At 29.9% G+C, this 21,868-nt stretch overlaps 1 protein-coding gene across 1 annotated transcript; it reads right to left on the bottom strand.

The window, feature by feature from the left end:
- Nucleotides 1–3: 3 nt before the first annotated feature.
- On the bottom strand, nucleotides 4–3,630 carry LOC107914187 (endoglucanase 25). Its single transcript, XM_016842991.2, has 6 exons — nucleotides 2,991–3,630; nucleotides 2,491–2,801; nucleotides 1,954–2,415; nucleotides 1,124–1,259; nucleotides 857–1,029; nucleotides 4–736 (listed from the first exon to the last, which is right to left on the bottom strand). The coding sequence occupies exons 1-6, from the start codon at nucleotides 3,370–3,372 to the stop codon at nucleotides 335–337; spliced, it is 1,866 nt and encodes a 621-aa protein (XP_016698480.1). The 5' UTR covers nucleotides 3,373–3,630; the 3' UTR covers nucleotides 4–334.
- Nucleotides 3,631–21,868: the final 18,238 nt, after the last annotated feature.

The following is a 21,868-nucleotide window of genomic DNA, read 5'->3' as shown; positions in this document are numbered from 1 at the left end:
AGATATTAGACACAAATTTATTGTTAAATCAATTTAAGTGTTTAAACTCGTGTTTCAAAGAATACAGTATTAATACCATACATATACACTATGTATACCGTGAAATCCAAATGGACTTCATATTCAAATTATCAGATCCTGAATGCTAGTCCTATTCTCCAATCTAATAGCCAAACCACCATCAGTTTACTGCAGCTTTGTTCCATTGCACATCTCCTTCCTTGCCCTTTGCACTACTTTCACTTTCAAGGTCATCAAGGTGCCAAAAAACACTTACAAAATCATAAGACTAAGTCACACAAAAAGGAAACATTTAAAGGATCTAAAAGCATATTTATGGCTTCCAAGGTGCTGGAGGTGGTGGCGGTGTGGGAAACATTGGTGGAACTGCAGAAAATATGGTATTCTTGTCAATTCCAGTTGACTTGTCACCAGACAATGCCACAAGTGCAGCAACCAAACCAGCATTGCCTGCAAGAGTTGGTTCAGTGTAGTTGTAGTTGGTGCGAACATCGTGAAATCCATCATGCTTGTCAGGTCCAGCAACCATGGCTCCCACAAGCGTATTCGGGTTTGGCTTTTTTGAATCCCTCCATTTCCATCCCCCCTTACAGTTATATCTGATCTTATTCTTAGGGATAGATGCACCTCTATGGTGAACATGTTTTGGGTAATGGTTACCAAAACCCACAACAAAGCTCATTTTCCGAGGATTTTTGCCAAGGATGTAATCCATCTGCAAAGTAAAAGCCAAAGAAACAAAATTATTAGCTAGCAGCCTTGGTATGATTCAAGTCAAGTGGTATGAAACATTTCTCCTGGACTATCTTTTGAAAAAGAACAGACAAAAACATACCTGGGTTTTGGCAAATTCACGCAAGACATCAGTTGAATAGAAATTGGGACCACAATACCATCCAGGTGTATCAGCAGCATCAAGATAATCACTGTATAATGCGGCTAAGAAGGCTGCATTGACAACATACTGCAGAGGCTGAGGCCTACCATGGTTTAACTGAATCAAACCGCCTGTTAAATGTCCAAAGTTACCAAGGTCAAAGAAAGGTACATAGCAAACACAATTGAGTATGACATGGTTAACAAAAGCAGGAGATATGTTTACCTTTAGTTCTATTAAAGCTAGTAAAAACTGGAAGGAATGAGCACATAACTATGCTGGTTTGATTGTGAAACGTTCTCAATATTTCCTCATATGGATACCCAGGACTTAAAAACAATCTCAACCGGCTCAGAAGCACCTAAAACACAAAACATTGGTTATATTAGTGATGAACATAAAAGCTATCTCCAAAAGGTTCTATCGCTAAATAATGACAAAAGTTGATAAACCCTGTACAGGCAAATTAGGACAAGTAGTAAATGTATAACCTGTTACTGCAAACAGTGACGTACACAATTAAGCACACTAATTAAAAATTAATCCGTCTAGGAAGCATAAGTAGCAACTTTAACAGGCTTGAAGCTAGCTAGATCAGATACAGGAAATGTATGATCAATGATTTTGTAGTACAATGATATACAAAGAAGAGAAAAAAGACCAAGGAAACAAATGATTAATGACAAAAAATGAGCTTAGTGCTGAGTGGCCATGGTGCTTCAAATATTGTTAAGACTACCTGATATCGAAGACAAACAAAGACAAAGAAACAAGATCTACGATAAAATTTTACCCCTATGAATATAGGGCAAAAAACTGGAAGAATATTTCCAAATGGTAGAAAGATAGCTAATTGATTGTATCAAGAAAATTCATCTAAATTGCATTTGAATATCATATAGCTGCAAACAACACAAACCAAACCTAATATACAAGTTCTGAGAAAAATTTTACCAGAAAAGCAAAATTTTACCAGAAAAGCCTTGCATCAAATAACCAAATAGTGCAGACAGTAACAAAAGGTACAAGAGTAGAAGACAACAGCATAAAGTTACCTGAGCACCAGCAAGCTTGTTGTCCCAGCTAAGAACGCCATAATCTGGGCCTCCCCAGAATGCACCGGCATGCTTGGCAAGTTTAGGATGAGTAGCCAACTGAAGGTAGGAAGAATTCCCAGTGGCGTAGTATAACCAAGCTCCACCCCAAACAAACTCATCCCAGTAACTGGAGGAGTTATAAAAGAGGGCAGGGTCAGAACCACCAGCACTATATCTGCCTCTTTGATCCCTGGCAAACTGAAAGACTGTCCGTGCACCATGGACAAGCTTTTGAGAGTACGCCTTGTTGTCTTTGAAAACAATGGAAGCAGCAGCCAAAGCAGCAGCCATTTCAGCAGCAAGATCGGAGCAGCTGTGACATTCATAGACAGGGCGCGGGTAATCAATGTCCTCAGGGCGCATCCAGCAATAATGATCATTGGGTGTAGTACTGCCTCCGGATGTATCTCCTACTCCAACCTATAAATTTATAACTTAGCATCGATAAATGGACAAAGAACAATGAAATAAGGAATAGTATCTGTATAATTATACCTGCGCTGCAATATTATCTATGGTATCAGCTGAATTGTTGAAGGTCTTGAGCAGATAATCAGTACCCCATTTGATAATCTCCTTAACATGATTAAGTTCACCGGCAGCCTCGTATTTAGCACTGTACTCAACGACGCTCCAGCTCAACATGGTCATGGCAAAAGATGCAGGGAAGTTGAACTTGATAGCATCTCCAGCGTCGTAGTAACCGCCGACCAGATCCTTCATTGTAGTGCCGGGATCGGACTTTCCATCTCGGAGGCACGAGTTTCCTCTCCAGGACACGTTATTATGCTTGGGTAACTTCCCGGCTGCAGTGCATTTATAAATTAGATTATTACCATTATTATGGGTCAGGAAAGACTGACATTGTCGCAACAAAAGCTATTATTATATTATTATATTATTATATACCCTAAAAGCATGGGTATAATCTGATCTGACCAATACCCAACTTAGATCTGATAACTGAAGCTAAAACTGAAGGAAGAGAAACGTACAACGCTGAGCATTGAAGAACATGAGGGCTTTGTGAAGTGCGAGAGTGTAGTTATCAGGAGGAGGCTTGCCGTGGTGATGACGTGGAACGGTCTTGACGATTAAGGTGATTAATCCGGCAAGGACGGCTGAGACGACCAAGGTCCCAACCGTCCAGACAAAGATCTTGCGGCTGACAATGATGCACCCGAGATCAACGTACTTCTTCTTCTTCTTCTGCTCGCTGGGGCCAAGCAGCCAGCTCTGCTGCGTCTCGTCCAAAGGGCGAGAGAGCGCAGCCCTGTCCAGGTCTTGCAGATTCCTACTCCTGTCATCATCAGTGGCGGAATCAGCCGCGTTTATCTCCAGCGGCCCTCCCCAGGGATCTCTCCCATACATGCTCATCTTGATTAAAAGAGGAATAGACAAAAGTAAAGAAAAATTATAAAGTATAAACCGCAATGGCAGCACCGACAGATGAGATGAGAGGAAGAGGAAGAAAGTGGTGTGATAAGAAAATGGGGTAAGTGAGCAGTGGCTGTTGTTTTCTGTTCTTGTCTTTATTGTTACTTTTTTTTGGAGTTGTAGTGGGTGCTAAGTTAATATTGAGCTGGAATATTTTGGTTGCTTGGCCCTCACACCCTAATCTTTGCTCCTTTTGCTTTACTATTACTCTAAACTACAAATATTTTATTTTAACATCCAAGCAAAATCTTGGATTTGGGTTTGGGTTTGGATTTGGGTTTGGTTGATGAAACTGACAGAGGGACAAGGACGGTGTAGCTGTTAGCTTGCTTTGCCTTTTTCCACAACCCAAATCTTCCTCCAGCTAAGGGTAGGTCTTCTTTTTCTTTCACCCCATTTTATTTTCTAACTGACAAAAATTTTATATTTTAGGAAAAAAATCGATGTACAAAAATGAAATATACCAGTATCCTTCAAAATTTTAAATTTTAATAATGGTAACCTTTTAGATTTAAAAATTTAAGTCCAACGACATGACATGGTTGTATGTAAGCTCAAATTTTTACCTTTAAATGGTAGGATAAAACATGTTTAAATAATTGAGGAAAGACTCAATCAACCTCCAATATATCTATACTGTATATAAAGATTTTAATTGTATTAGTTTTATGTCTCTACTTAGTTGTTAAATTATAAAAATATCATTACTTTAACAAAACAGTAAATATTGATTTAAAGACATTTTTGTTTTAAAAGAAAAAACTTCATGTTTTTCAACTCAAAACATATACTATAGCAAATTTTAATTTTCATGTCAAATTTAATAAATATATCCACTAATATCATAGTTTAATATAATTTATTATGGAATAAAATAGGGCCAAGAGATTAATGAGGTATAGTAAAATAAATATTTAAAAAATAGATTGTGAATTCTCCCCTAATCTATTATACATAAATGCAATTACAATTTTTTTATTTGATGATACAAATAATTTAGTTTTAATTAATAAAAGTAAATTATCAAACAATATAACTAACTGAGGCTTCGGTTAGTTAGCTGAATAGATTTAATTTAAAATTTTGAAGTTAAAAAGATAAATTCAAAAATAAAATTGACGGAACCAATCCAATACTCTTCCTTACCACTTATTCAATATAATTAAAAAATTAAATGCTAAAAAAATAAGAATATTGAATTTAATTTATAAAATTTGTTTGATCTATTATTTAAAATTAATAACTAACAAAAAATCAAAAGTAATTTTTTTATAATATAATATAATATTAAAATAAATAAAATAAAATTTAACTAATTGAAAATATTTTGATAAGTAATTTTTATCTATTTATTATTTTTTGTACTTTTTTAGAAAAACATTCTATGGAATGATTTTAATTTTAAATTATCAAATATATAAAAAAATTAAAATTATTAATTTTAAATATGAATTCAATTAATCTAAATTTATGTATAATATATATATACTAATCAAGTTAATTATTTAGTAATAAAATGTTGATAATAAAATCTTTGTCTAATCTAAAAGGAATATCCGGGTCCGCGCCACGCGGCGAACATACATTCATTCTCTCCATTATTAATACAAAGGGCTCAACCTATTTTTTAATCAACCGAACCTTGACCGACATTATAAGACATCTATTTGTTGTTCTGTAATCAATTTGTATTTTTGTTTGCCACGTGTCCGGTCTGGTCCTCGCCTATGCTGCTTTATTGTTCCCGTCCTGAATTCATTCCTTCTCTTGCCCAGGCTGTCTCTGGGATTGAATAATTTAATTTTTTGGTTAAATTCTGCTTTTAGTCCTTGTACTCTATAAAAGTTGTGGATTTTATCATTGTACTTTAATTTGATCAATTTAATCCTTATATTTTTTGAATTTTTAATTTTCTTGACCCAAAGAGTAGGTGTTAAATTTATTTATTTAAATTCAATTATTAATCTTATACTATGCGTATAATTATAGATTTAGATTATATTCTTTAATTGGATCATTATAAATTCTATACTTTTTAGAATTTTAAAATTTCAATTTTATGCAAATTATAGTCGCTAAGCCGTTAAATGAATTTTTGGTGAGTAACATGTGGAAATAACAAGTTAATATAGTGTTACACATATATAATATGTTTAGCGCATTAGATTTTGAAAATAATAGAATTTAACTTAATGAGTTTAATAGATATGGTTTGATGATAACTTAAGTTTAAAATTTAAAAAGCATAAAAATTAAAAATGATTAAAATAAAATATAATGCTTAAATCTATATCTCCAGTAACTAACAATAATTTTATTTTATTTTAAATTTATAAACCCTAAACAACGTTTTTTTTTTTGTAAATTAATTCAGTTTTCTAGTGAGAGGATGGATACTACTAAAATTAAAATTTCAATATTTTAGTCTAGTTTAGTTTTTGATTTATTGAATTTGAATTTTTATTATTTATAGTGGAAGTTTATAATCGTTCTACCTTAAGCTTCCTCTAAAATTAGAATCTACATTCACTTATTAAAAATGTATTATAATTTATCAACATTCTGCGCTTATTAATTGAATTTTAGTTAATAAATAAAAAGAATGGCTGAACTCCTAAAAACTCTAAAATAAATTACGCATCTAAACATATTTTTACCATTTCTGTCATCCCAAATATTTTGTCCTAAAAACCATCATTTCTATTATAAGATTCCAAAACCTTTGGAAATGAAAGAGTCCTTGTTTAGGACTTCAAATTTTAGTTTAGATTAGCATTCCTATCGCAAGTCATCCACAAAATGGTTAAAAAGATGTTGAATGTCCAGAAAATTAAAATAAATCTGTCTATGGAAGTCCTAACTGAATTTCAACTAGACACATGGATGATTGGAACATGAAGAAATGAAGTCTTCGTGAAAAACAATCTAACACTCCAAAAACAAAGTGTAGGCCAATCAATTTTTCTAATCAATTACCAAGCAACACATGTCAAGTTAATATTATTGTGGGTCAAAGTTAAAATTACTGTGATAAAAAATGATGACATCATGTTTATTTTATAATTATTTTTTTTCTAATTATGTAACACCTTAACCCACATCCGTCACCAAAATAGGGTTACGGAGTTTTACCGATCAAACAGACATAATTTCAAGCATTTCATATCATATAATATTAAAGACAAAACTAATCAAACTCATACATATTGCCCCTTATTCGAGCCCTCGAGGCCCAAATTACGTATTAAAAACAAGTCGGGACTGATTCGGAAGCTCAGAGAATTTTTCGAAAAATAATAAAAAATTTCAAAGCTACAGGGTTCACACGGCCATGTGGCCAGAATTTACCTTAAATAACAAGTTTACCATTCCCTGCAAGCTTGGACATTAAGCAATTCAAAAATCATTCGTTTAACTTATTCAAAACACGATTAAACACATCCAAAACATGTCAAAATAATCATCCTAGGTGTCTAACCAATGTACCCTCATAGCTACCACAATTATATCATCAAAACATATAAATAAAACATCATTCAAATCCAATTTGTAAACATGCCAATTTCAATTTATTTTACCTATTTCATTTTCGTTTAAACATCAACTTAAATATGTCATATCATGACCTCAAACATAAACACATTTATATGTATATAACCATCCAATATTAACTTATAATCTTATTTACAATCAATCCACAAAATGATTAATATTTAGATGCCCTAGGTACATGACAACATAAAAGGAAAAGCATCACCACGTTTGAGTTCGAGACTGTTGTTGGATGCTAAATCGGCGATCAAAACTTAGTACCTAACCTGCACACGGAAAACAAAACCGTACGCTGAGTAAAACTCAGTGGTATTTCTATAATCCAAATATTTAAAGATAAAACAATATAAAATGTATAATAAAATATTAAACACAATTGAAAATTTTAAAATCATACAATATTCAATTTCCATCACTTGCTATAGAAATAACTTTTCACAATTTAAATCACATTTCATTTATGCAATTGCTTTATCCATACAATATTCGATTCACTATTCCACTTCATTTCTCATATCATTCCATTTCAATATCAATTATAAGATTTTTGTAACACCCCTAACTTGTATTCGACGCTGGAACAGGGTTACGGAGCATTATCAGACTTATAAACCAAACAATCATACATTTCATATTCATTTCTCATTAAAAAAAACCATTCAAAATCATTCATATAGTCCCTAATACGAGCCCTCGATGCTCAAAATAAACATTAAAAATGGTTCGGGACTAAACCAAGTACTCAAGGAATTTTTAGGAAAAACATGAAAATTTTTCAAAGTGTAGGGGACACACGCCCATGTGGCCAGGCCGTGTGGACATTCAAAATAGGGCTACACGTCCATGTCCTAGCCTGTGTCCAAACTAGTGAGCATGCTGACTTGGGTCACACGGCCAAACCACACGTCGTGTGTCAGGCCATGTACCATTCGAAATGGCCTCACACGTCTATGTGCCAGGCCGTGTGCTAGGCATTGTAAAAACTGGAGGGTATATTGACTTGTGCACACGGCCAAGCCACACACCTGTGTGCTAAGCCGTGTGAAGCTACTGACTTGATTTCTAAGGAAGTTACAGGGAACACACAGCTGTCTCAGCTGGTGTGTCATACACGGCTAAGACACACACATGTGTCTCTGCCCGTGTGGACCAAAATAGGTCATTTTCTAAGCCATATTTCTCACCCAAATTGATACCAACCTACACACATCAATATGCATATAACCATGGCCTAAATAGGCATTCAAAACCAACCAATGTCAAGTTTATAATATGTAATAATATCACATACCATCATGATACATATAGGCTCCTCAAATGGTCACTCATAATCATGCCAACTATCTCTCTAAATATACCTAATTGGTCAAACATGTATATGCAATCTTTGTGCCTAAAACTTAACATGTATGCCACTTATAAATCTCAACCATTTGGTACCAAAAATACCAATTCACAACCAAGTCATTTACATAACAACCATACATCATATACTGTAAGGCTATTTACCTATTTACATATTTACAATTCAAAAGATATGTCCACAAAACAAGCCAAATCAAATGGCTAAAACACAACTAGACATATAGGCTTCCATTAGCCAAAAAGACCTATACATGCCATTTAACCCAAAATATAAAGTCAAAAGTACCAAAATAATGTTTGATAGTGTGATACGATCTCTGACAACTTCTAATCCGAACGAGCTTCTGAAACACTATAAAATACGAAAAAATAAACAGAGTAAGCAATTAAGCTTAGTAAATTCATATAACACGGAATTAAACTTACTATTTAACCCCAAATTTAGGTAAGTAACCCAAATCATAACACAATTCAATTTGGCCAAAGCTTATCACATAACCATTTATCAAGTTAGCCATGTATTCATATAAAAACCAAGAATCATGTATGAATTCAATAATTACTAAATTCCATGTACATGTAACATCTATACCGTGTATCTGTATATCATACATAGATCATTTCCATGTAAATACTTGTACTGGTTCGTATCGAACTTGTATAATCTCGTAATAACACTATGCCCGTTGAACCACTTAGAATATCGTTAGATACGCTGGTGGTACACACGAGGTGTACTGACTGAATTGTAATCTATCAATTCCTGTACATGTATGCTCATACGAGCGATAAACGCTAAGCTCCTCCGAGCTGAATAACGGTAAGCTTATACGAGTTGAGTATCGGTAAGCTAATAAGAGTTGGAATCGGTAACCCTAATGACATGTCATTCGTATCCTACGAATTCTTAAAGTTCAAACGGGGCTCGATATTCTTCGTATGTTGTCGGTTATGTGCTCGATAATCATACATAAAGATTAAACCATTCACATACATATATTTCAATTAAAGCATATAAATACGCAATTTAATTACACGAACTTACCTTAAACTTGTACGACGGAAATATGATTGTTTAGTCCATGGCTTTATCATTTCCCCGATTTAATTCTGAATGTTGCTTTTCTTGATCTATATAATCAAATTTAACTAATTTAAGCATCATTCTATTCAAATCAACCAAAATTCATTATGGAAAAATTACCATTTCCCCTATACTTTTGACTTATTTACAATTTAGTCCTTAGGCTCGTAAAATGAAATTCATGCAATTTCATCCACACCTAAGCCTAGCTAAATTTTATATGTGCTTATGCAGCCCATATATTCCTCAAATTCATACATTTACCACCCTATTTTCATATTTCACAAATTAACCCTTAATTGACAATTTCAACAAAACTCACTTAACAAAAATTGTTTATTTAACAACCAAAATTCATTTTCTTCCATTAAACTTCAAAACCTTAACAAATTCATCAATGACAACACTCAAACTATTCAATAGTTTTGTAAATTAGCCCTCTAGTTAGCTAGGTTAAGCTACAACGATTCCAAAAACATAAAAATCAACAAAAACGGGACAAAGGATCACTTACATGCAAGGGATTTTGTGGCTAAAAAATTGTAATGGCCCAAATTCAAGGTTATCGGAATAGTGATTTCGTAACCACAAATCCGATTTAAAGAGAAATTTATTTTAATATTTTTGCATGAATATTGATATGATAGAAAAATCGTATAAAATATTGATAGAAAAATTTTACCGATTTAGTGGTTAGTTAGAAAAAGAAATTATTGAAGAAATTGGGTAAAAAAAGGTATTGAGACCTCGATCTTGTAAAATCGAGTCGAAAATATTTTTATAAATATTTATGAAATGTTAGTAATATGGTATTAAAATTTTGTTAGAAAATTTTAATGTTTGGGTAGTCAATTAAGTGAAAAAGACTAAATTGAAAAAGGTGTAAAAGTTACTAGAAGGATTAAATAGCTCAATTGTTAAATGAGGAGGGACATAAATTGTAAATAAGCCCAAAAGGAGATATTTTGGGCGGCATAAGCTGAGAAAAATCAGGAGAATTAGTGAAATAAGGGTAAAATAGGAAAATAACAAATTTTACTAACATAAAAATGAGACCAAATTGGAATATCTAGAATTCTCTTTATTTTTCTGCATTCTCGTCAGCCAAAAACATCCTAAGGGTTTATTCAAGCTGGTTTTTCATAATTTTTGCACCAAGTGAGTTAATCCTTGCCTTTTTCTTGTAATTTTGGTGTTTCTAAGACTTTTACAACTAGGTCATATTACTAAATTTATTAGTTTTTGATTTTATGAATGAAATTGAAAGTTGATATGAATATGTGCTGGAATTTTATGATGAAATAGCATGAAATTTAAGTTTTAATTTGTTTATGAGATGATTTTATTAGGTAATTTCTATAGAAATTGATTTGTAGGACTTAATTGTGAAAAGTTTGGAATTAAAGTCTAGTGCTAAAATTCTAATTTCCAAAGGTTATAAAATATTTTAAAGTGATATAATAAAGTGTTAATTGAGAAAAATCAGCTCAATTGAGAGGTTAATTGAGCAGGGATGAAATTATCATTTATTGAAAGTCTGGGAGGAAAATGGTAATTAACATCATGCACTAAACAGTTTTGGACAGCAGCAGTAGGTTAACTTTGAAAAATCACCAAAAATTGTATAAACTTAATTAGAGAATGAATAAAATATGAAATGTTTCTTATAAAAGAAACGGTGTAAGCAATGGAATTGTAAATCATGAGATATAATAGATTTTGTGAGATAAGGTCAGAATGAATTCAGGTTCCCCTGTTCTGACTTTGGAAAATTATTAAAAATTGTAAAAAAATGATTGTGAGTTGTAATTTATATGATTAGAATCCTTAATTAGTCTATTTTCAGAAGAAACAAATAAAAACACCATCCGAATTCTGTACAATGAGATAATTAATTTTTAGTGAAGAGGGATCGGAACTGTCAAATAGTGAAACAGGGGAAACTTTAAAGAAATAAACTGTACTTATTGGCTAAACCGAAAATTCTGGAAATTTTATGGTAAGAAGATATGTGAGTTTAGTTTCGCAAAAAATTAGCGGATCTTAATTTGGAGTTCCGTAGCCGAAGATATAAATAATTTAGTGACTATGATGCAGTGAAACAGCTTTGAATGCACTATAAATAATAATAGAATTATTGAGAATATTACATATGAACATGAATTGTATTAGATTAATGATTAAATTTATTTATTTAGATCCATAAAATTCAAATACAAAGCTAGATCGAGGAAAAGAAAAAGTTCGGGATTAGTAGATTTTTGTTTACGAACAAATATCGAGGTAAGTTCGTGTAACTTGAATTATATTCTTAAATGCCTGAAATGTTTGTTATTGATGTGAATATGATTTGAATGTTCATTGTATGAAAATTGATGAAACACTGATATATCTGATAAAAAGGGGAAGAAATCTCGGTTGAATGGAAGGAAAATTAGATGGATCTCTGAAAAGGAATTGACGGTAAAAAGGATCTAGTCCGGGCGGGTGATCCTATCCTGATATAGCGCTCCCGGAGAATGTGTGGAAAATGGATTTAGCCCGGACAGGTAATCCGAATTAGGGTCTGAATTTAGCCTGGACTGGTAATTCAGATCCAAGCTCATTAGAGTAATTGTCATTGCTGGGGATTTAGCCTGGACTGGTAATCCCGATAATACTCTATGAGTTTATATTACAGGGGATTTAGCCTGGACTAGTAATCCCGCTGTAAGGATGAGATTCACGGAATTGTGCTCTCTGAAATGGAAATGTGCGCACATGAATATTAATTGACGGACTCGGATTTGTACACTTAGGTGTACTTCTGAAAATGCATCGAAATTCCGAGAAATTCAACTGGATAAATATGGAAAAATAACAAGGGAATGGAAATCATGGAATTGATGAGCTCATCAATCATGGTATAAATTATTGATATATGGAAATTGTTTGACTAATTTGAATGTTGAGTTGTGCATGATAGGGGAATAATGTATTGAATGGGTGTATAAATGTTTATTGCATTGTATTGAAAATATTAGGTAAGTATAATTCTTGTTACATGAACTTACTAAGCACAAAGTGCTTACCCTGTTTCTTTTTCTCCTATTTTGTAGTGTTAAGAGCTCGGAGGTCGGATTCGGTCAGAGACGTATCACACTATCAACCTCAAGATCTCGGTATATAAAGATACTTTATTTTGAAAATCAATGGCATGTATAAGCTAGTAAAGTAAATGTTAATGTGAAATGAATGTATGGTTAGCCATTGGTATGGCTAACAAATTTTGGTTTTGGTATGTGATGAGGTTATCTTATGAGTACGTTAAATCTATCTTGAAAATATGTTGAAATTGATTGGTTGTGTTGGATTGGTCTCGGTTTAAAATTTGCAGGGAAGATTAGATACTTGTAAAATGGGTTATATTGGATTTAAAAAAAACTTTGGGATTTTGCAAAAAATTTATTCGGTAAAATTTGGTAATGCCTCATACCCTATTTCGGTGACAAATATAGGTAGGGGGTATTACAAAAATTCAAGCTCTCGAATGGCCATTCTTTGCTGTAAATTTTGGTGCATGCAAGAATGAAAGAGATGGCCATTTGTGTTATTTTATCTTTAATTACCTAATTACCTTTTTGCCCTTACCTAACTTTAAAATTTACTCAAGTACCAAGCCATGCACATCCACTAACTCATTTAATGGTCTAATTACCATATAAGGACTTCCACTTTAAGGTTCTATAGCTATTTAGCACCTTTAGCTAATAGAATTCAACTTTCGCACTTTACGCGATTTAGTCATTTTTTACAAATTGAGCATACAAACGGTAAAATTTCTTAACGAAATTTTTATACCATAATTCTATCATGATATAGATCACAAAATAATATTAAAATAAATTTTTTTGACTTCGGATATGTGGTCCTAAAACCACTATTCTGATTTCATTGAAAACGAGTTGTTACAACTTTATTATTCATTTACCCTTGTTAACACGACTCGGACTCAGATGGATACACGGATCTAACCAAAACACACCAGTTTGGCAACCAGTGCATCATCGGATAATTCGGAGTAATAAGTTGACACCCAGTGTCTCATCGGCTAAACCGAAGTAAATTGGCACCCAGTGCCTCATCGAATTAATCTGAAGTAGTAAATTGACACCCAATGTCTCATCGACTCGAAGTCGAAAAAATCTCTGAACTCTTCCAATCCTATAGCGTACCATCTATATCCGACTCAACTCGATACAATTAATAGGGTTTAATTTCATAATTCAAAAACAATCAATATTCAATATCAATTTTTCATATAATCACATATACATATAAATTCAATTCAATATCAAAATGTCAAATACTCACCTCAACCACTTACCATAAGTATTAAATCAAAATACAATAATTAATAATTAGATTTGGATTATAGAAATATAAACCAGAAATTCCGAGTTATTCCTTGTCGACCTTATCTTTCCCTTTTTTACTCGAGGGTTCCGGTACGATGTTAGCTACAGAATTAAAACAATTAAAATTCATCAATACAACACAATTCAATCTCATATTTAATATTTCAATTTTTACTCAATATTTTCCTAAATTCCAATTTAGTCCCTAAATCGAGACTAATTTTATTTCTTCACAATCAATCTTATATTTTTATACAAATTCCACTTTAGACTAGATTTAACTCTCTAATTTCACTAAAATCCCTAAATTTTGAATTTTCACAATTTAGTCCCTATTACTCAAAATTTACAATTTATTTTACAATTCAATCCTTTTTCATTTCTAACTTAAAAATCTATCAATTTAATCCCTAATACTAAAATTATTCAACATAGACAACACTTAAAAATTCAATAATTTCTAAAATTTTGACATGGGTCGGGTAGTATTTAATACCAGGATTCCAAAAACATAAAAGTTACAAGAAAAGGGACTAAATTGACTAACCAATTGAGTTTGGAACTTTAAAACCCTAATATTTCCTTCCTTTTTATTTTCTTTATTTTTCTCCCTGTTTGGTTTGGCTTTCTCTATTTCTCTTTCTTTTTCTTTTTCCTTTTCCTTTTTATTTATTTGTTTTATTATAATAATATAATAACATAATATATTTACTTAACATTTAAGGTTTATTTTATAATATATATAATAAACTTTCACATGTTTTAAAGCTTATGCCGCCTCATTTATAAGCAATGGTATAATTGCTTCTTTGGCCCTTAAATTTTTCTTTCATCTATAATTAAATTTTCACCTTATATGCAATTTAATCCTTATTCTTAATTACTTTTAATTCATGCAAATTCACCTAACTAAAACCTAATTAACCACACAACTAGCTTCGTCAATATTTATTAAAAATATTTACGAATCCGATTTATGAAAATGGAGTCTCGAAAATATATTTTCCGACACCCGTGACTATCAGGTCGTTACAAATTAATAGATAAATTTTTTTATATTATTATGGATAAAAAATAAAATAATTAAGTGATAATACTAAATGATTGTTTTCTCTCTAATTAATTAAGTTAATAAGAGATAAATATAAATACAAGAGTTTAAATTTTTGTAGAACAATCAAATGAAGTTGCTAGATTATACAAAAATTCTCTTTTTATTCATGTATTTGGCACTATAAAAAGGGGTCATCTCGTCATTTAAACACACACAAGTTCAAGAAACCCAGAATATCTATACATAAATCTCGAAGAGTCGAAGAACTTGAAGACATTATGACAAACACTATATTTGTTTTGAAGAAAAGTCATCTTCCAATCCAATGTAATCAAGGAAAGGAAGACAAAAGACGTTCTTGAAGAAAGCCACCTTTTGATCCAATTTAACTTTAGAATTGAGGTCAAAACTCATTTCAAGAGCAAGTCACCATGACACTTGAAGTAGACTCAACCATTCAATATCAAGTTTAGACGACCTTTGGATCCAAACTCTCTCTAAACCTGTTTTCAAGATCAAGTCTCGACGGTTCTTGAATTAAAATCATATTAAATTCTCAAACAAGCATCTAGCCTTCAAGTTCAAGTCTCAATGACCCTTGAAGCAAAATACATCCTTTCAATATCAATTCTAGACTGTAATAGCTCGATTTCGACCCTAATCGGACATAGTAGTTTCGGGACCACAAATCTGAGTCAAAATAATATTTTAATATTATTTTGTGTGTTTATTATGTGTGAATTTATATCCATGAAATTTTCGTATTTTAATTTTGCTGTTTGAGTGCCGATTTAATAAAAAGGATTTAATCGCGTAAAATGAAAATTTAGGGGTTAAATTAAAAGCACCTAATTGTTGTTGTCTTTTTAAATGGGAGGATTTATGATGCAATAATACCAAAAGAAGGATAGTGGGCGGCATTTGACAAAACTAACCTTAAGGTATATGTTATATATTATTATAAGGTTAATTTAGTAATTAGGTAAATTATAACATTATAATAAAGTAAGTCATAAAAAGATGAAAACATTCATCTTTGTTAGCCGAATGTTGAAAAGGAAGATACCATCCATGGCTTCTTAGGTTTCGGCATTTACTTAGCTTGATTAAGATCAAGAAAAGATAAATTTGGATTTGGATTGGGGGAAAACTAAAGTCGTTGACTAGCCGTTCCATTCCGTTTTACATCGCCAAGGTAAGTCTATTAACAATTTAATATTATCAAATCAAAATATATATATCTATCTATCATACATTTAACAAGCTGGAATTAATAATATATAAATCGAATAGAACTTTGTGATTTTCATATGTGTTAGCCGAACATATGAATTTAATTAGTTAGATTCAAATTAGTAGTATAACTTACATGTATATTTGCTATGGTATGCTTTAAGCTCAATGAAATGAAACTAATAGTAGAATTTACATGGTTAAAGTTCGAATGTATGATACAAGTTTATTAAGCTGAACTTAATATTAAGAATTTCATATATATATATATATGTGGTTCGAATATATATTCAAGTTCTTGAGTTGAATTTAATGTATGAATTTTATATACATATATGGTTCGAATATTAGTTACAAATTCCTTGAGCTGAAGATAAAGTTGTGAATTGTACATATATGTTTGAATGTGTGTTTGCTATGAAGAATTTAATATAATTAAATTTTTACGAAGATACAGTTATTGAGTAAGACTTAGGTAATCATAAAAAATTATACGAAAGATCATATTTGTATATGAGATTTTCAGACTTTACGTCTAGCAGGCTTAATGCCGGTGAAATATTTCAGACTTTACGTCTAGCAGGCTTAACGCCGATGAAATATTTCAGACCTTACGTCTAGCAGGTTTAATGCCGGTGTATTGAATCAAGCTTCAAACCTAGCAGGCTACGTGCCGGTGAATCTGTTCAATATATGTGTTTAGAAAGTTTATGTTTATTGTCAATGTAATAGCAAATGGATTGTAAAAAAAAATTAAATAAACAGGTATGTATTATGATATATCCTATTCGATGTTGAGGTAAGTATATTGATTGATTGTATATAAAAGTGATATTGATAGGTATATATATGTATTTGTCAAATAAATATTCGGCCTTATGATACAGTAGTTTAAATTCAAAAGTTTATATAATGTTTATTAGATGTAATGAAAATGTTCTAAGGTAAATAAATGTTTAGATAATAAATTATATGTGGTACTTACGGTTTTAATAAATTTACTTAATGAATTATATGATTCTTATATATTTTTGTTATGCTAAAGATTTACTAAGCTTTATAAGCTTACTTGGTGTGTTTACGTTTCTCTCTTTTATAGACTTTTAAATCAAACTTCAAGCTCGAGGATCGTCAACAAAGTTCATCACTCTATCTATTGTTTCGGTATTTAAATGTTTGAACTCAACTTGTGGCATGTATAGGCTGGATGATATTTTGAATATCGTACTATAAAATTTTGTATCTGTAATTAATAGCCATGCGAAAGTGGTTTATTTCCTTGCGGTTGAGTTTGTTTTCAATTCATATGTTTTGTACTAATGGTTTAAAACCAAGCTTATACTTAGGCATATTTTATTTTGGTTTAAGCTTATGATATATAAATATATGTGATGCATATGTCTTGTTTTTGAATTTGTTGATTCGGCTATGCAGTTAGTTATTTGGCCGAATGTACATGAGGTTGAATGACATTTAGTTTGAATGTGTGTGGGTTATAATAAATAAGTTGGTATTAGTCAAATATGTCATATACATGTAATATGTTTTGAATTTGGTATTATATGAATTCGGTTATGGCATATAGGTAAAAGGTTTAGCATGTTTTAGATGAAATGGTTGTCGAATTTAGTTCATGAAAAGGTGTTTATATTAACAAAATGTTATGAAATAAATTAGTAATTTGCATATGTATATTGGATTATATGAAATTGAAAATCTTTTATAATTTGATATTAAATTAATTATGAGTATGAGTATAGTTGACATGTAAATTGCATAGTCGGCATATGTTTCTTTAAAAATGGCTATAATAGTATATTCATTAGTGCTAGTTGATAATATATAATAATGTATGTTTTAAAGCTCTTAAATAATATATTATATATAGTTAAAGTAAATTTGAAATTTATAAACTATTTACTTATACGTTCGGGTAAAGATAGTAATGTTAAAATGAAAATTTTTGGGATTAGTATTTAAAAATTTATAAACTATTTACTTATACGTTCGGGTAAAGATAGTAATGTTAAAATGAAAATTTTTGGGATTAGTATTTAAAGTATTATAATTTTAATGGCTGGCCGAACATGTGTATATGAATAAATGAGTAGTTAAGTTCAGGTATATTTGGAGTTAAACTAATAGCATGTGAATTGTTTGAATTCTTGAATTCTAAGGAACTTCTGTTCTGAGTTGTGTTATGTCCGGTAATGCCTCATAATCTTAATCTGGCGACGGATACGGGCTAGGGGTGTTTCATAGACGACCTTTAAATCAAAACTTCATCAAAGAGAAGAATAAAAAGAGTTTCTTCGTATTTAAGAAATTTCCAGAGATTGCAATTTTCTTTTTGAAGTTATCAATAAAATTTGGAATCAAAATTTAAAGTAAACTTTCAGCTCGAAATTTGCATGTATAAATTTTTGGCACACTTGGTGGGACAATTTTTATCTTTCATTTATTCTCTTGAAAAGTTAAAGCTCAAAGTTACAATGGACACGGAAAATCATCATCAACAAACCAGCTCACAAGCTAGCTTAAGTTAATCAGGCAGGTCAGTCATCGCTTTATCATCAAACACCAATTTCCCTGCTTATCCTTATTGCATTGGACAGAAGACAAAAGCTTTTTTAAAGTTACTAAAATAAACTTATTCAATGCTTAGTGACAATCCTATTGGGATCTAATACCCTCAATGTAGTGATTATATTTATATAATTGTAATTTTTCGAACACATTAGTTTAATAAAACTTCATCACTATTATAGTCTTTTGTATATTGTCTCAACAATTTTTGCACATAAAGAAAAATGGAAGCAAATATTAACTCACTAGTTATTTAATGTTTAACTAATATCAAGAGGCATTACATGATCGGATTGTAGTGCGAGAAGACATTTATCAAGTTCGGATTGGGAGATACATCGTCTTGGGTATTAAAGTGGATAACTTCCAGAAGATAAATATATAGATGTGACTGACTGCACTGACAATTCATCGGATAAAACCCAAATAGAATAGATCCTAGATTTGTTATGAATTTAGGGTCCGTTTGTTTGCATGCAAAATATTTTTCGTAAAATATTTTCATTGTTTTACAGTGTTTGTTTAGTGGAAAATGAGTTATCAAATGAAATCATTCTCCAAAAAAAGGTAAAATCAAGGCTTTTTTAAGGAGAATGTCTTACTAAATCTTTTTTCGTAAGATATTTTATAAATTGATATGGCTTTGTTCACTATCGAAGAAACAAAAAAGGGAAGCTTTCAGAGCAATAAAAGAGAAGCTCTCTTTACCGTCGAAGAAAACAGTCTCTTATATTCTAATTTTATATATTTTTACAATTTAGTTCCTAAAATCCAAATTTTTACTATTCTACAATTTAATTCCTCAAAAGCAATTTTTCTTGTTCTACAGTTCAATCCTAAACCTCATTTTGTAGAGTTTTGCAAAACAGTCCGTTTTCTAAAATTTATAGATTTTATAATTTAGTCCTTACAACTAAAATTGTCAAATTTCTAAAAATAAGTCCTTGATTTTTGAACAGTTAAACTTTCATATTCTATTTTCCAAAATTGTAAATTCTCAAATAATGTAAATTAGTCCTAAAACTCAAGTTTTGAAATATTTACAATTTAACCCCTATAGTTTCAAACTTTACTATTTTATGCTCAACTTTCCAAATTTTCATATTTCATAATTATATAGTTTAGTTACTTCATCAATGTTTCAAATTTCACTACTCAAACCCTAAGAATTCAAAATTTTACAAATTTTACAATTTGGTCCTTACTTCGATTTTTATCATAATTAAATCATTTTCAACTTACTCATCCAAATAATATTCAAAATAAATATTTACTTATCCAGAAATCATTTTTCGGGAACTATTTTCAGTGAAACAAACAGAACCTTATTCACTTGTGATTTTTATAGTGTGACTTACCTTAATCCTAAATAAGTGACAAACTACGTAACTTGTATGATTTGATGTATTGATAGTCTGTGTTCAATTGACACTCTTCATGTATTAACATTAATAATGAGTTGCAATAAATTATTTTTTAAATTTTTTTTATTTTTTTAAAATAGATTACATTTTTTTAAATATTTTTGTTGATGTATAATTTATTTATCAATTTTAAATTTATCAAATTATCATGGTTGGCATGACATTTATATAGATAAATAATTTATTATCATTAATTTTTTTAAAAAGTTATCATTACAATTTTAATTATTCAGGATATAATAGTTAACAATTATATAAGTTTTATATATTAACTTTAAGTAACTTTTAATATAATTGTTAATTTTTCATAACAAATTCCATAGGAAAAAAGTATCTTTTAATTTATATATAAAAAAGATAAATTTTTTAATTTACAGATTAATTTTTTTATATTTTAATATATTTTTTCATATAATTTTAAAATAAATAATATATAAATTATTTATAATATTTTTTTTAAATTAAATTTTTTTGCTAACCCAAGCATCTGTAGAAAAATTTTAATTAATAAATTATAAAAATTACTTAAGATTTCTTAAAGGAATATTGAAAAATATATAATATGTGAAAATAAAATTGCAACACAAATGATTTTTTAAAGCTTTTTAAGTTTATTATCTTTTCATATTTTAGAAATTTTTTACATATTATTATGTTTAAGATAAATGATTAGTTAAATAAACTAATATTTGAAAAAAAATAATATGTCCATTAAATTAACCTGTATAAAGAAATAAATTATTTAATTATCTTTTAAAATAAAAAATGTAAAAAATAGATAAAAGAATGGAGATGCTCTACTTGTAGTAAATGTAATATATGGATCTTATTCTATTAAATACATATGATTTGATTATCATTTAAATACATATTTTTTTACTTTACAAAATCATATCTAAAATGAGTATTTTATTTTTTAAAAGTATATTTTGACAATAATATTAATTACTTAAATCTTAAATAAAAATTTTAAAAATAATATTAAATTAGCCTTCAATTTCCATCAAAAATATATTTTTTGTTATTTGTAGAAAAGTGAATCCGAATGAAATATTAATTCTAACAAAAACTGAATTTAAAAATTACATCCCGACCATGATTATTTGAATCGGATTAAAAATCGATTGGATATCTATTCAATAAAAAGCTTTGAAATGATTGGTGTAAATTTTTATTTTTAATAAATTATTTAATAGATGGATGTAAACCAAACAAACAAATGAATTAACAAATTTCACCAAGGCTCCATTTGTTTCATTGAAAATGACTTACGGAAAATGATTTATGGAAAATGATTTACTTTTTTGAAAAAGTTAATATTTTCTGGTGTTTGGTTGAATCCGTGTAAAATATTTTCTGTTGTTTGGTAGATTTCTTAAAAATATTTTATAAAAGTTGTTTTCAATGAAACAAACTTACATTTGAGGTTTTTTTCATTGTTTAATTGAATTTATTTTTATCTATAATTTTATATTTTACATTGTTTTTGCATATATTAAAAATATTATGTTAAATTCAGATTCATTACAAGGTCATTTTTTAATTACATGACTACGAAGTGACTATTTTTTATTTAAAAATATGACATCAATTGACAAAAAAATTTAACGATGTCAACAATTGGACTTGATTTTCAAAATTGAAAAAATAAAGGGACTAAATTCTTAAAAATAAAAGTACAAAAACTAAATTGCAAATATATGAAGTGTACATGGACTTATGACATATTTTAACCTTTATA

Source organism: Gossypium hirsutum, chromosome D10, assembly GCF_007990345.1.
Source record: "Gossypium hirsutum isolate 1008001.06 chromosome D10, Gossypium_hirsutum_v2.1, whole genome shotgun sequence".
Lineage (NCBI taxonomy): Eukaryota > Viridiplantae > Streptophyta > Magnoliopsida > Malvales > Malvaceae > Gossypium > Gossypium hirsutum.
The sequence above is the reverse complement of the archived record's forward strand: the minus strand, read 5'-3'. Positions and strand labels throughout refer to the sequence as shown.

What these genes read in the sequence shown, in the direction of transcription:
- LOC107914187 (XM_016842991.2), bottom strand. Translation starts at nt 3,372, where the DNA reads ATGAGCATGTATGGGAGAGATCCCTGGGGAGGGCCGCTGGAGATAAAC. An exon ending in GTTCTTCAATGCTCAGCGTT is followed by an intron (nt 2,802 to 2,990) that starts GTACGTTTCTCT and finishes AATGCACTGCAG; the next exon opens with CCGGGAAGTTACCCAAGCAT. An exon ending in TAGCTTTAATAGAACTAAAG is followed by an intron (nt 1,030 to 1,123) that starts GTAAACATATCT and finishes GACATTTAACAG; the next exon opens with GCGGTTTGATTCAGTTAAAC.